This window comes from Vidua chalybeata, chromosome 5, assembly GCF_026979565.1.
Source record: "Vidua chalybeata isolate OUT-0048 chromosome 5, bVidCha1 merged haplotype, whole genome shotgun sequence".
Classification (NCBI taxonomy): domain Eukaryota; kingdom Metazoa; phylum Chordata; class Aves; order Passeriformes; family Viduidae; genus Vidua; species Vidua chalybeata.
The window spans coordinates 68,738,363-68,752,924 of NC_071534.1; the positions used below are offsets into that span (position 1 = coordinate 68,738,363).

General features: G+C 44.4%; 1 protein-coding gene across 1 annotated transcript in view; it reads left to right on the forward strand.

Moving 5' to 3' along the window:
* PRKCQ (protein kinase C theta) overlaps positions 1-14,562 on the forward strand; it is a 52,334-nt gene that overhangs the window by 19,101 nt on the left and 18,671 nt on the right. Inside the window, exons 4-13 of the mRNA XM_053943362.1 lie at positions 1,886-2,085; positions 3,291-3,351; positions 4,954-5,116; positions 5,703-5,734; positions 5,831-5,916; positions 7,030-7,159; positions 7,772-7,881; positions 8,036-8,153; positions 9,184-9,359; positions 12,828-13,001. Coding sequence (XP_053799337.1) covers positions 1,886-2,085; positions 3,291-3,351; positions 4,954-5,116; positions 5,703-5,734; positions 5,831-5,916; positions 7,030-7,159; positions 7,772-7,881; positions 8,036-8,153; positions 9,184-9,359; positions 12,828-13,001 — 1,250 coding nt within the window. The remainder of the gene's footprint in view (positions 1-1,885; positions 2,086-3,290; positions 3,352-4,953; positions 5,117-5,702; positions 5,735-5,830; positions 5,917-7,029; positions 7,160-7,771; positions 7,882-8,035; positions 8,154-9,183; positions 9,360-12,827; positions 13,002-14,562) is intronic.

Consider the following 14,562-nt stretch of genomic DNA (forward strand, 5'->3'; position numbering starts at 1 on the left):
GGGGTTGGAACTGGATGGTGTTTAAGGGTCCCTTCCAACCTAAACCATTCTGTGATCTATGTTTAGCACTGGCAAAGTGTGGGGTTTTTCAGGTTTGTTTTTGTTTGGTTGGTTGGCTGGGTTTTTGCAGTCAGAACAGTGGTAGATGATAAATGTGTTTCCAAAAACAGGGAGTTTGACTTTGGGTTCATGCCAAAGGCTGTCCCTTGTCAACCAGCCATAACGAAAAGGTCATTGGTCCCCGGGGATCTGGGAGTGATGAGCATCCTCTGTGGACACAGGGATGTCACAGCAAGACCACAGTGAAGAATTTCAGAAGTTCTGGATAGATCTCGGGCAGCCTTTTATATTCTTCCACTTGCTTATTTTGTAAAAGGGACCTTGTCACAGTATAATACAATATGAAAAAAAAAAAAAAAACAACCCAACAAAAAAACCTGAAAACCAAACCACACCTCCATACAGTTAGAGGTGTTACAGCAATTTATAACTGATGACAAAATATTTCAGAAATTCTATGTGCCTCTGAGATATAAAAAGAGTCTGCCCTTTAAAAGTGGCTTCTGCTTTCACAAGCCACCTGGCCGGGTGCCATTTTGCCACCTGCCTTGGTGACATTTGCTTCATGAAGGCTCCTGCTCCGTGTTTGAACTCAGCAAAGCCTCCAGGAAAAGCTCTCCCAGCCACAGTGTAAGCTGCTCCCCGGGAAAGACAGTTGCAATTTCATTTTTCAGGAACCTGGGGTTAGATTAATCCCTGGCAGAATTCCACAGCCGTCAGCGGGGACGCACCGGGGGTGACTGTCTGATCCCATATACCGGGCAGTTCATTCACATTCCAGGGTTTGTTTCTTTAAGCCTGCTGTCCTGGAGTGCAACACAAATGAAAGCACTTGTTTTGCAAGTGCTGTGTTTCACATCTGTGGCTTTTTCACTGATGCAGCAAAGAAATGATAGTACTTTATTGAGATTTCTGGTTTCCAGGATGCTGGAAAGTTTATGTTTCATTTTTGTCTCAGATTTTTTGTGCATTAGTCCTCTCATTTAGGGAAAAATTTTCTTCAGCACGTGTTACCTTCCAGCTGCATGTTCTTTTCCATCTGGGATTATTGGAAATAGCACCAGGGTCTTTAGACAGGGGTCACAGGTCTGCTGCTTTTTTTCTCTTATTCCTTCAGCTTCAGGATTTGATGGGTTGAACATTTGCAGAGGGCAATTGTGATATAAAATTTACCTTGTGTAAGCATCCAAGACTTTTACAGGGCTGTATGAAGTCAAACTGGCTCGGTGAGATAAATAAATCTGGCTGAGACTCTTTTCAGAGAGACACAGTTAGAGAGAGCCCTCTGCAAACCTCAGAGATTTTTTTACCCATCACCATATTAAGATGCTGTGAAGGAAGAGGAATTAAAATATAAAGGAAAGTTTGCTTCTTTGAAAACTCTACATCCCTGAGGGATGGTTACAGGTCTGCAAGACAGTTCATGTTTTAACATCCCTTAGTTGGCTGCTGGGCTGGACATTAATCCCAAAGTGCACCCAGCTTTTGGGGGGTTTGAAGCAAACCTGTCTCATTTTGCAGTGCCCTGGGACAGGAGATAAACTGGTAGTTGTAAACAGGAGATAAAAAAAAAATAAAATAAAAATAAAAGATAAATATAAGATAAAACATAAGATAAAAATAAAACAGGAGATAAAAGGCAGTTGTCTGAGATGGGATTCATCTGACTAGAAGTGGATGTTTATGGCCTTGGAGTCAGCATTAGAGATCTCCTCAACAGAAGTGGTGGAGTCAAGTGTGGAAATTCCCTTTTTTGGGGTAGAAGTCTGTATTTGGTCTCATGAACTGCCCTCACTGCATGGATTTGTGTTCTCCCTCTCGACAGAGAATGGCCAAGTGTATGTGCAGAAGAAGCCCACCATGTACCCACCCTGGAACAGCACTTTTGATGCCCACATCAACAACGGCCGGGTCATGCACATCGTGGTCAAGGACAAAAGTGCTGAAATGGTCTCGGAGACCACAGTGGAGCTCAAGGTGCTGGCAGAGAGGTGCAAAAAGAGCAATGGGAAGACAGAGATATGGGTGAGCATCACTCTCTTCTCCTGCAGGATGTGCTGGGGAGCTGCTGCAGGGTGAAGGGATGTGTCCTTGTGTCTGTGCCAGGCTGTGGCTGTCACCAGCAGCACGGTGGGGACTGGCTGGAGTAATGTTTTGAGACAACTTGGGTATGACTTGAGGGAGAGACTTGTCAGAAGAGAAGAGCTTGGCACTTTTGTTTTAATTGAAACCTGCCCTGTGCTAGGATCCCTGTGAGGATCCTGCTTCAGGTGAGCTGTGCCCACCTATTAATCTTTGCTGAGGAAACCCACTGGGAACAAATGTTAGTATGACTGGCTGAACATGAGTTATTTTATGTTCTCTGGGGAAACAGCTTTAAAATTTTTATCTAATATCAAGTAGCTGATTCACAGCTGCCTGAGTTCACAGTTATGTCAGAGCAACTCCTTAAAAATTGCTGAAGTTACGGTGGCGTAAATCTGTACAGTCTTCACAAGAATGCTAAATGTAAGGTTGTGTTCCCTGCTAGTCCAAGCAAGAAAGATCTTGTCAGAAGTCTTTAAAATGCAGTATCCAGCTTATACATAGTCCAGTGGATTCAGATTTCCAAAGGCACTTATGGATGATGAGTCAGGTAGGTGGGAATTGCCAAGTCCAGAGAGAAGGTCCCAAAAAATGCCTGAATCACACAGAATGACTGGCTTGGAAGAGACCTTCAGGATCATTGAGTCCAACACCTCAACTAGACCATGGCACCACATTAATAAGCTTGTAGCATCCCTCAGGTTGACTGTAAAGAAGTTAGACTTGCAGAACTGAGTGCCTGAAAGATTTCAGCATCACCTGTCTGAAGCTGGCTGGGATTTTTGAACTGCTCCCACTTTCCCCTTGGAGAATCCATTGGGAACAAGTTTTCTGTATAGATAGTGGTGGTCCTAATTTGGTGTCTAAAAAACTGCCTGCATCTTCTATGGTTTAATCCCGTTCATCTCTCCTATCATGCTGCTGAGTGTTTGATATGAGGTGATCAACCCTCCTCTCTCTGTAGTTGCTCCTACCCTACCTTGTTGCCTCACATGGGTATGAGCAACCTGAAAATTAGCATTCATTGCTGTTCATCAGTTCCCACTGGGAAAAGGAGATCGCTTGAAAGTCATCTGAAAAGATTTTTCCTTCTTTGAATGACTGTTTAATGGACTTTTTTCTTGTTTTTCACTTATCTCAACCAGCTAGAACTGAAGCCTCAAGGGCGAATGCTGATGAATGCAAGATACTTCCTGGAAATAAGTGGCAAGTGATTCTGTTTGTTAATTTATAACTGTGATTTCTGGGCTGTGGGGCAGACATGGTGTCTTCACTAAAAGCAGTGCCTATGTTATTACTGACTGATCCATAACAACAAACATAACTGTTTGAAACAAAAGCTCCAGAAAAGTAATTTTTATTCTGCGGTGACTATTCTTCTGTGATTTGCAAGGCAGATTTTTTGGCTGGTTTACCACTAAATGGCGGATATTCCCATTATGCTAAACAAGACAGAACAGATACATAAGGAGCCAGCTCCCTCTGAAATCATTCTGCTTTATGTACTACGAGAAATACAAGGAGGGGCTGGAGCTTGTCCAGAGGAGGGAATGGAGCTGAGGAAAAGTCTGGAGCACCAGGAGAGGCTGAGGGAGCTGGGAAATGTGCTCAGCCTGGAGCAAAGGAGGCTCAGGGGGACCTTGTGGCTCTGCACAAGTCCCTGACAGGAGGGGACAGCCGGGGGGGTCGGGCTGTGCTCCAGGGAACAGGGACAGGAGGAGGGGGAATAGCCTCTGGCTGGGCCAGGGGAGGCTCAGGTTGGATATTAGGAAAATTTCTCATAGAAAGGGCTGCATTCTGCTTTGTTGAAGAAATGGGTTTAATTCAAATACTTGGTCTTAGTCTCCCATCTTTGTTGCCAAAATTCTCACATCCTCATGTGTATGGTGAAGCTGTGAGGTGCAGATATCTGGAAGACACTTCCATTTATAGAAACAGAGAAGCACTGAAAGCAGCCATGGCCATGCTGATATTTTCTTAACCATCCCTACCTTTAATATAGATTGGACTGCTGTTTGTGTGGTAAAAGGTGTTAGGGAGGCTGAAGCATAGAAAATGCGAGTTGTGCTTCTATAACAAATATCAAGATCAGCATCAGAGCACACAGGGAGCAAGTTCCCACAGGTTACCTGTGTGACTCACTGTGCAGTGCAGGAGTGAAACAAAAAGGAGATTGATTTTCTGTGTGAATATCAGATTTGTAGGCACAAGCGCATGTAGAAGTGCACCTGAAGGCAGAATTGGTTTGTTTGCTGTCCCAAAAATATTAAATAACTGTGAATTACAGCAAGGGCACAGCAAACAGCAAAGCAAGTATTGGCATGGAAAAATAACAAGAAGAATATCCTGGGACATAAATATCTGCTTACTGACACTTGGACATGCACACAGAAAGGATTCTGTTAAATACCTATAAATATATATATGTACACATATACATGTGTCTTTGTGTCCATATATCAGTAATTATTGATTTTTATGTAATTTCACCCTTTTTAGGGCATACTTCTTCAGTGTTGTACAAAGTCAGAGTTTTGTGTTTAAATTACCTTTCCTTGGGAAATTTTTCTTCTAGGTTTCAAGAGCAGTGTTATGAATAGTCAAGAGAGCTCAGTGTCCCAAGTCTAAAGTCATTTTAGTGTAGGAATGGTAAATAACTTTTGTAAGTTTTATAAAATGATATTTCTTTGAGTATTCATTACCATGAGTGAATCATCAGCTTCAGTCACATAGTATTTGGGCGGCTGCATTTTCTGAAGGCACCTGATCAGGACAGGGTACACTTAAATACCTTTCCTCTCCTCCCAGATGCAAAGGACCTGGCTGACTGTGAGACTGAAGGCTTCTTCTCCTTGCACCAGCGCAGGGGAGCCATCAAACAGGCCAAAATCCACAACGTCAAGTGTCACGAGTTCACAGCCACCTTCTTTCCACAGCCCACCTTCTGCTCTGTGTGCCACGAGTTTGTATGGTAAATGGAAAAGGATCTCTGCTTCTTCTCTTTCAGCCCCAGGAACCAGTTCTGGTGTCCATGTGGTGCTTGGGAACATGGCTTGGTGTTGGATGTGGCAGATCTTGGTTAATGGTTGGACTGGATGATTTTAAAGGTCTTTTCCAACCTAAAAAGATGCCATGATTCCCTGTTAAATATCTGTGCTCCTCCTGTAAGACCCTTGGCATCTTACGTGTAGAGTTATTGCATCACTTTAAGGATGCGGTCTGCAGTTGTTATTCCAACTGAGAAAAATTCCCCTTACTTTTTAATTTATTTGTTTACAAATATTTTTGGGTTTGGCAAAATGCACAGGCATTTTTCACTGGTCCAGTTTGCTGTTTGGATATGAAATTCAGGATGTGAATGTGTGCTGAAAAGGCAGTGAGAACCATAGAGAACCACTAGAACCATTAGATTAAATGAAGATAATTAAATGAAATAATCTCTACAAAGAGCGATAAAAAGCAAAGCAATTTTATTCTTCTTTGATAATTATTGCTCTCCTTTCTTCTGCTGAGGCTTTTAGACAACTCAGGATTAACCACTGCTCTGTTCATTTCAGGGGTCTGAATAAACAAGGCTATCAATGCAGACGTAAGAAACTCTTTTTTGTTTTCTTATTGTCATTATTTACTTAATCTTTTCTTAAGGAATTTCTTTATTAACACCATGACACACTTGCTGTTGCAGAATGTAACGCTGCCATTCATAAGAAGTGCATTGACAAAGTAATAGCCAAGTGTACAGGATCAGCAATCAATAGCAGAGAAACAATGGTAGGTTGTATTGCTATTATTATTATTATTGTTATTGATATTATTATTTTATTTTATTTTATTTTATTTTATTTTATTTTATTTTATTTTATTTTATTTTATTTTATTTTTATGATTCCTTTTAAAAAATCTTCAGTGTCATTCAGATCTCTCCTACATCACTGAAAAGCAACTTCTGATGAAGCAAAAGGATCTACTGGGCTAAGGACTCTGTGATCTGATCTGTGACCTTTGCTTTTTATGTTCCCAGTGATTTCATTACCTCCTACTTAAGATTTACTCAAATGCAGCTGCAGAATAAGCAGTTGCTGAATGAGAACTGACATTTTTCTAATGCATAAAGTATAACTCAGAGGGAAGTCGTGGACATGAGGTAGAGATTTACTGGAGAAAACTCTTCACTATCCAATGTTAGGCTGGACATCAGGCTGAATTTTCAGATTTGTGCTTGAACAAATCTGTACTGAAAGAGTCAGTAGGAGATCTGCAGAGGTATCTCTGCTGTTATTTACCTTATTTTTATCATGTCAGTTTATCCTAAAATTTTCTTTTTGGTAGGCAAAAACAGATGTTAAACTCTGTCTAGGACTATTCCTTTTTCCTTGTGTCCTACAACTTCTGTTTATTCTCAGTCCCACCCTGTTCTCCTTCTACAATTTTTATAGATGAGATTGTTCTCACTTCTCTTCTGACATCTCCAGGGTAGATGTAACCAACTTTGCCATCACCTTTCATACTAAAAGAATTACAACAGGCTCTTCCAAGGAGTGATTCATGACAACAAATGTACACATCCATTTCAGGATGAGGTGAATAATTTTTAAAAGTACCAATGTTTTCCCACTGAGCATTAGGGAAGCCTGGGTATATTAATGAGGCACAAGCAGTCCTTTGGTCAAGGCCAGGGATGAAATGACCCAATTCCCTCTGAATTGCAGTCACTATGTATCAAAATTTGGGTTTGTGTGCCTGATAAATAATTTCTGCTTGGCAGTCATACCCGAGGATAAAAGGGCAGTAGAGAAACCAACTCCTGTTGTACACGTTTGGTTTTCCACACGGAGCCGAGGTGGAAATGAGGAGTGGATTTTCAGCCTGGCTTCTGTCTTGCAGTTCCACAAGGAGAGGTTCAAGATCGACATGCCCCACCGCTTCAAGGTGTACAACTACAAGAGCCCCACCTTCTGTGAGCACTGTGGCACCCTCCTCTGGGGCCTGGCACGGCAGGGGCTGAAGTGTGACGGTGAGTCCCTGGCGAAGGTGGCACCAGCTGAGCATGGGAGGGGTCGTTGTCTTGGAGGGCGGCAGTCTGGAAATCCAAATCTCATTTATGGCCCTTCTCTGAAAAACTGCTATGAGGTGGCACCCAGGAGGGTGAAGGAGTGGTCTACAGGACTGTCCTTCAAGGAGGATCATTCTTCAAGAATGAGGACAACTGTCCATGTACTGAGAGATCCAGCAGGATGATGAGTTGCTTCCCAGAGAGACAGAGAGCATCACAGTGGCACTGTTCATCTTCCCAAATCGCCCCCAGTATGAACTTGCAAGCTCTGTTCCCACTGTCACACCCAAGACATTTCACTGTCTTCATAATTCCAAACCAATGGGAGGATCTTCTTCTGTGCTTACAGTTTATCTCTGAGAAAATGGCTTGTAGTTCTAGTAACCTGAACCTGCAAAGGCTGATGGATGTGGAAGTGCAACCTCTGGCCAGAAGAAAATATAAAAATAGTCTCCATAGGGAACCAAAAACTAGCTGAGTGCCATCTCTAGAACCCTTTAGGTGGCTGATCTCTGCTCCTGCCCAACTCTTTACAGCCTTCATTGTCCTGACACCTCCTGTTCTTTCTTTCAGCGTGTGGCATGAACGTCCACCACAAGTGCCAGGCAAAAGTAGCAAATCTTTGTGGAGTGAACCAGAAACTGATGGCTGAAGCTCTGGCAATGATAGAGAGCACTCAGCAGGTAAATAGTTTAAGCATTTTTAGATGATCTTCTCATAAGCAAAGACCTCTTCTAGATTTTGGCTTTTGTGAGTCACACTCAAGAAGTCATGGAGTTGTTCATTAGCTCAGCATATGACTTTTGGCTCAAAAATTTGCTGGTTTCTGTGCCCCAGGCTCGCTGCCAGCGCGACAGTGAACAAATCTCCAGGGATGGACCTCTGGAAATTGGCTTCCCTGTTCCTGTGAAGGATGTGACACCACTTCAGGCCTTGCCAGCCTCAGGAAAAAAAGGTAATTCCTCCTGGTGATACAGGCCAGAGCTTTGTTGTTGTTTGGTAGGTTCCTGGTTAGTTGGAGGTGACATGAGTGGGGAATTTATTGCCAAGCTCTAAACAGGATATTTGGAATCCTTCTGATCACCATGGCCAATTTTCTTTCTGTGTTCATATTTTTGGGTGGAGGTTGACTTCTGGTAGCTTTGAAAACCACTGATAGACCTCCACTTCACTCACCCAGGAGCTGATCTAGGTGTCACAGCCCTCTATGGTACAAGAACAGATGTTTAGAAGGGTAAATGAGAGACTGTGCCCTTTGGACCCCAAGGAGAAATAAATGATGTCCCCATCTGTTTTTATTTTTGTTCTGTTCTACAAGTAGAACTGGCTGTGCTGATGTGAGACAGTAAAGCCTCAGGTGGGTTCACATCTGTTTCACTTGTGGGTCTGTTTGCCTGCTGAGTAGTGTTCAATGTTTTAGAACAGTTACAGCAACGAGATAAATCCAGTGAGGGGCAACATTTCTTAAAAGTTCTTATAAATCCAGGTTAGTGGAATATTGAAAAAACTCAGAGTGATTCCACTCCAGGCTGGCTGGAATGGTTGATCTGGAATGCTTCACATCCAGAGCAGGAGCACAGTATGAAAATGCCATCCCACCTTTTCATCTAGCTTTGCCTAGAGTTTTGAAAAGACCTTGAAAAAATGAAACCGCAACATAATGGCAAGCAGCAAGAAGGATTGGTGGAGACAGGTGGCCAGAAATTAAGGATATGGTGCCACAAAACAGATAGACAAGTGAAGGAGTTTGTAAAGTGGTTTGTAAATTTTAAAAAAGCTACTGAAGAAGATGCAGTTTCCACTGGAGTAGTTTCCTCTGGAGAGAAAGCAGTGTGGGAGCAGACCCAATCTACTCAGAGATGGCCACCACACTTCCATTTGTCTAAAATACCCTTTTAAACCTCTAAGCAGAATACCTGTGAGTGTTCTGGGGATTTTCTGCTCCTGTCCAGGGGTTTATTTAAGTGCTTTGATGTGTGTTGCAGAGCCACAAGGCATCTCCTGGGAGACTCCAGTGGAGGACACAGTGAAGGAAGAGTCTCTCATAGAGTCAGACTTGGGAGAGCAGTCCCAGGAACAGCAGGAGCACCAAGTGCAGTTAAAACTGACCATTGAAGATTTTGTCCTGCACAAGATGCTGGGGAAAGGCAGCTTTGGCAAGGTAAGCATTGGGACTGGGACACCACTGTGTGCATTTGCATGTCACTTTGTGTGGCACTAAATAACATCTGGTTTGAAGGGACACTTAGAAAAAATATGGAATCATTTCGTTGGAAAAGACCTCTAATATTTTTCCATCCAACTACTAACCCAGCACTACCAAGTCCACCACAAACTGTGTCCCCAGGTGCCACATCCACGTTTTTTTTGAGCACTTTCAGGGATAGTGACTTCACCATTTCCCTGGGCAGCCCCTTCCAATGCCTGACCAGTGAAGAATTTTTCTGTAATATCCCATCTCAACCTCCCCTGGTGTAACTTGAGGTCATTCCCTCTCCTCCTGTCCCTGTTCCTGGGAGCAGAGCCTGACCCCCCCCCCGGCTGTCCCCTCTTGTCAGGGACTTGTGCAGAGCCACAAGGTCCCCCCTGAGCCTCCTTTGCTCCAGGCTGAGCCCCTTTCCCAGCTCCCTCAGCCTCTCCTGGTGCTCCAGCCCCTTCCCCAGCTCTATTCCCTTCTCTGGATACGCTCCAGCACCTCAGTGTCTTTCTTGCAGTGATGGACCCAAAACTGAATACAGGATTTGAGGTGTGGCCTCACCAGGGCCCAGTGCAGGTCACTGCCCTGGTCCTGCTGCCACACGATGGCTGATAAATCTCCAAGTCTTCAAAGAATCCTTGCTCTGGCATAGCTGAATCCTGAACTCCATCTTCTCCTTGCCTTGTCCTTCTCCCTGTCCCATTAGTTGCTCTCTCATGACTGCTCATGACAGGACAGGAATGCCCCAGGTAGGGTTTCAACTTTCCCTTCTGTGCAGGTTGATGGATCCAGGATATCCCCAGAGAGCTGTTGGGAAAGGTCTCTGTGCTCTCCCTCTTCATAGGGAGGTGGAAGAATGAGCTGAGAAGCTGAGTGGATCAGCTCTGCTCTCCAGAGCAGCAGGTCCCAGCTGGGAACAGGAACTGCTCTTTCCAGCTCTGATCTGTGCTGGAGCCCAAAGCAAATTTTACAGCAGCCAAGAATTTGTGCTTTTGAAACAAGAACCACCTGTTTTCAGTGGATTCATTCATCCTGGTGAATTGTGGATTGTTCTTCCCCATTGCAGATATCCCCTGGGAGGGGACTCATGTTACTCAGTTCCAGCACAAAGCTGAGAGAAGCAATTTCAGAGGGACTCCCCATTGTGTTTTCACAGCCAATAAGGAGAAGGAGTATGGATCACATTGCCCACATCCCACATCTCTCCAAGGGGGAAACTGGACCTTGACAAAGGGCTGCTTTTTGCCTGCTAAATGATCTAGAGCAATTGCTGCAGCCAGTTCTTCAACTGGCGAAATATTTCCTGTATTGGCCTTTCATACTTGAAAGTAATAAAATCATAGAATGGTTTGGGTTGAAAAGGACCTTAAAGACCATCTAGTTCCAGCTGAATTGACAGGGAAATTTTCCACTAGAAAGTGTTGTGTCTACTTGTCATTCCACAGTTTGCATGGGAGCCAGAGCTGAGGCATCTCACAGCTAAACCAGAGTATCCCAAACCAACATTCCAGACTAACCTGAAATCAAGAGCGTGGATATAATGGAAACATTATTATTGGAAGGAAAATATCTTTGGAGGTCTTCTTATCTAAAGCATTCCTCAAAACAGGTCTAATGAGATGAAGTTGCTCAGGTGTTCATCTATTCAAGTCTTGAATGCCTCCATTGAAGCACATTCTGTACCTTGTTTTAGCCCTCATGCTGACATGGACTCTCCAAGCCTGCAAGCTTCTGCATCTCTCTGAAGTGCACATTGTGGGTGTGGAGAGGATGGGCCATTTCGTGCCTTTCTGCAACAAATCTCACCCACGAGTTTCCTGTGCTGGTGTCACTCCTGGTGCCCTCATTTGCTTGGAGCAAGATTCACTTCCCCATTGAGGGGACAGGGTGTGCAGAGCTCAGTGCCCGAGGAGTCTCTCCATCTCTGTGTGATCCTGGGAGTTGAGGGGCAGATCCATGAGGATATCTCCCACCACCACCTCTGTATGTGGTCTGGCATTGCCTTCCTGCTCCTTGGAAGTCACAGCACAAGTCACAAATGCAGCACATTCATTCCCCAGTTTCCCCAGGAGAGCAGTGCCCAGCACAAACATGAGGGTAAAAAGGGTTCCTGCAGCATCAGCACTGTGAGCATTTCTGGTCATTCAGCACAGAGACAGAGGGAGGCTCTAGGCTCTACTCTCTGTCTGGTGCTACAAAGTGAAATGCAGCAGTTGCCAAAAGGGTAAATAAAACTTTTGTCAGGGCTAAAACATGTCCGAGCTTACTCAGGAAATAGAGTCTGGCAGAGAACTTCAAAGACCTCTTTGATGAATCTTACACGTTTATTCAGTCTATAGAAACAGGGTCAGCAGGCTGTTAGTGTGATGATCAGGACTGTCACTGCCCTTCAGGAGAGACTTCTTTGCTCTGTGGTCTCTAGAAAACCCTTCTCTGCTGCTCTGGGTTTCATTTTCCCTGCCTAGAAAAATAGACAGAGGTTCTGACTCCTCTGGGACGTGTTTTCCCATTCTCAGAGAACTGCAAAAGCATAGGGGACCCAGCCTGTGTGCTCAGACCTGAAAACTGAGAGGAAGGAGAGAAAGACATCTGATATAAAACCAGTCTAACTACTGGTGGACATCATTTTCCACCTGCTGAAGATCTGGGGCAGGGTATTTGCATTTCATGACGAAGCAATATTGTGTGTTTTATTATTTGAAGTCAGAAAACAGGAAATGTATCTCAGGAGCATTTGCATGAGGATGGTTTCTGTTATCAGAGATGTTTGGCTCTCTGGCATGTCCTGTCCATCCAGGCATGTAGGACCCTGCTCCTGTAATTGCCAAGAACTTCACATCCTTCTCCAGGGCTCAACTTCATAAAACTATTCTGGGTGTGGGGAGCAAACTCAAAGTCTTTAATGGAAGAATTGGTATTGTAAATGCAGGTGAAGCCAGTGGGAAGAAATGCTGATGTCTGACTCCAGCTCAGAAGGCTGAATGATTTATTTATTATAACTATACTATAATACATTAATATATTATTTAAAGGAGATGCTAAAACTACATACTTACTTTTCTAACTACCGTCTCTAACCCACAACTCTGACCCTCTCTGGAGAGTCCAGCCACAGGTGGGTTGGATTGGCCACCAGGCTCAAACAATCCTCACCAGAATCCAATCAAGCAATCACCCCAGGTAAACAATTCTCCAAACACATTCCACATGGGAAAAACAAGGAGCAGAAATAGAAATTGTTTTCTCTTTCTTCTCTCTGTGCTCCTCTGTGAAAAAATCCTGAGAGAAGAATGTACCTGCCACAAATGGGGCCTTAAGCATCAAAGTTTTTAAGGTGTACCCCAGTGAATTCCCAGGAGCTCAGCTCCCACCCTCACACGGCTGCTCTGAGAGGAGATAATCCCTCTTTCTGAGAAGCTGTTTCCATTTTAGGTGTTCCTGGCAGAGCTGAAGAGCACAGACCAGTATTTTGCTGTGAAAGCCCTGAAGAAGGACGTGGTGCTGATGGATGATGACGTGGAGTGTACGATGGTGGAGAAGAGAGTCCTCTCCTTGGCTTGGGAGCACCCATTCCTCACTCATGTCTTCTGCACGTTCCAGACCAAGGTAAGACAAGGATCTGCCACCTTCTTCCACAGCCTGAGAATGCTTTACTGAAATGCAGATGCTTGGTGAATGGCTTCAGCCTGCTGGGGTCCACTTGGGACATGAAGTGGTGCTCAGGGAAGGGATCTTCAGATTAAGCGCTCAGGAAATATCTCCAGAAATTTAATCTACTTTCCCCACATCAATCTGGGGATGAAATGGTGTATTTGAGGATTATGGCATCCAAGACTCATTGAGGTAAAATCTGCATCCTGGTACCCTGGGCCAAGGATGTGCAAAGGCCACAGCCCACAGCCAGGGTAAGGATGTGCCCATGCTGATGTTTTATCTGAACCTCTTGGCCCATGGAGCATTGTGCTGCAGCTAGCCTGGATCAAAGCCAACTCAAGAAACCCTGGTTTTGGAGGATAAACATGCTGTCATTCACTTCTTTGCCCCTATTACTGTTAAATGGCATCAGACACTGGTGGTTCTGCAGTTCAGAGTACCTCCTGAAATCTCGCTTGTGACTCCAAACCAAAACTGAAGTGACATTTAACTAATACACATATTTTCATGGTCCAACATGCCAGCAACTGCTCAGCTTCCCAGAGCCAAAACCAATAGCCTTAACACCAAAGCACACACAAGGTACAGAAAGAAACAATGGAAGTTTGAGAGTTTGTCTTCTCTGTCCGGCCTACTCAAACCATTCCTGAGAGATGATTGATATCTCGTAGCTCAAATTCAGAGCAGCACTGTCTCATGGCTGCTTGTTCAGGGTTTTGTTTGGATGCTCCCAGTCCCTGCTCAGCCCCAGGATTTGGTGGCACGAGGCACTGCTCACTGTAAGGTTAGGACCTGCTCAGGAGGAGGCTCTTCTGCTAGGTCAGGAGAAACAAATACAACCTCTGTGGTACATCCCAGTCATCTGTGGGACATGGCACCTGTTTAAAGACAGGTTAAATTTATAACAGAGAACATCTGGGAACTGCTGTAGTTGATGTGACACTGAGCCCAGGCATTCATGTTTAACCCCTTTGGGACTGACAGTGGGGATAATGTGTGCTGGGAATGGATCTTTGCCTGGCAAGGAAAGGAGTTAACTCCCTGCTTGAGGGGTGCTGGTTTTCAGAGGAAAATATGAATGCCACAACTACAAAAGCAAAGAAGGTCAAGGTTCAATTGAAGAGATAAAACATTCACAGCAGTGACAGCTCTCACAACAGTCACAGTGAGGGAGCTTTTACTCCAGGGATTGCTGCCTGTATCTCCAGAGGGATGCTGACTGAAGCCAGCAGCAGAACCATGCTGTCTGTGCTCCAGCCTGGTCTGGGAGCTGTAGGTCAGGTTCAGGATGGTACAGCAGGGACAGTCTGGAGCTCTGGGTTCAGTTCCCTCAGCAAAAAGAGGAGAGACCAAATGCAGTCGTGTCAGGATCCAGGTGGGATTTACCAACTGTTTAAGGGGAAAAACTTAAGGATGGAAAAGCAATGAGAGCCTGAAAAATTCATGGATGCCAGGCTCAAAAAGCCAGATGATTTTTTTCCCTACACTTCTGGGCAGCAGCATAGAATTGCCC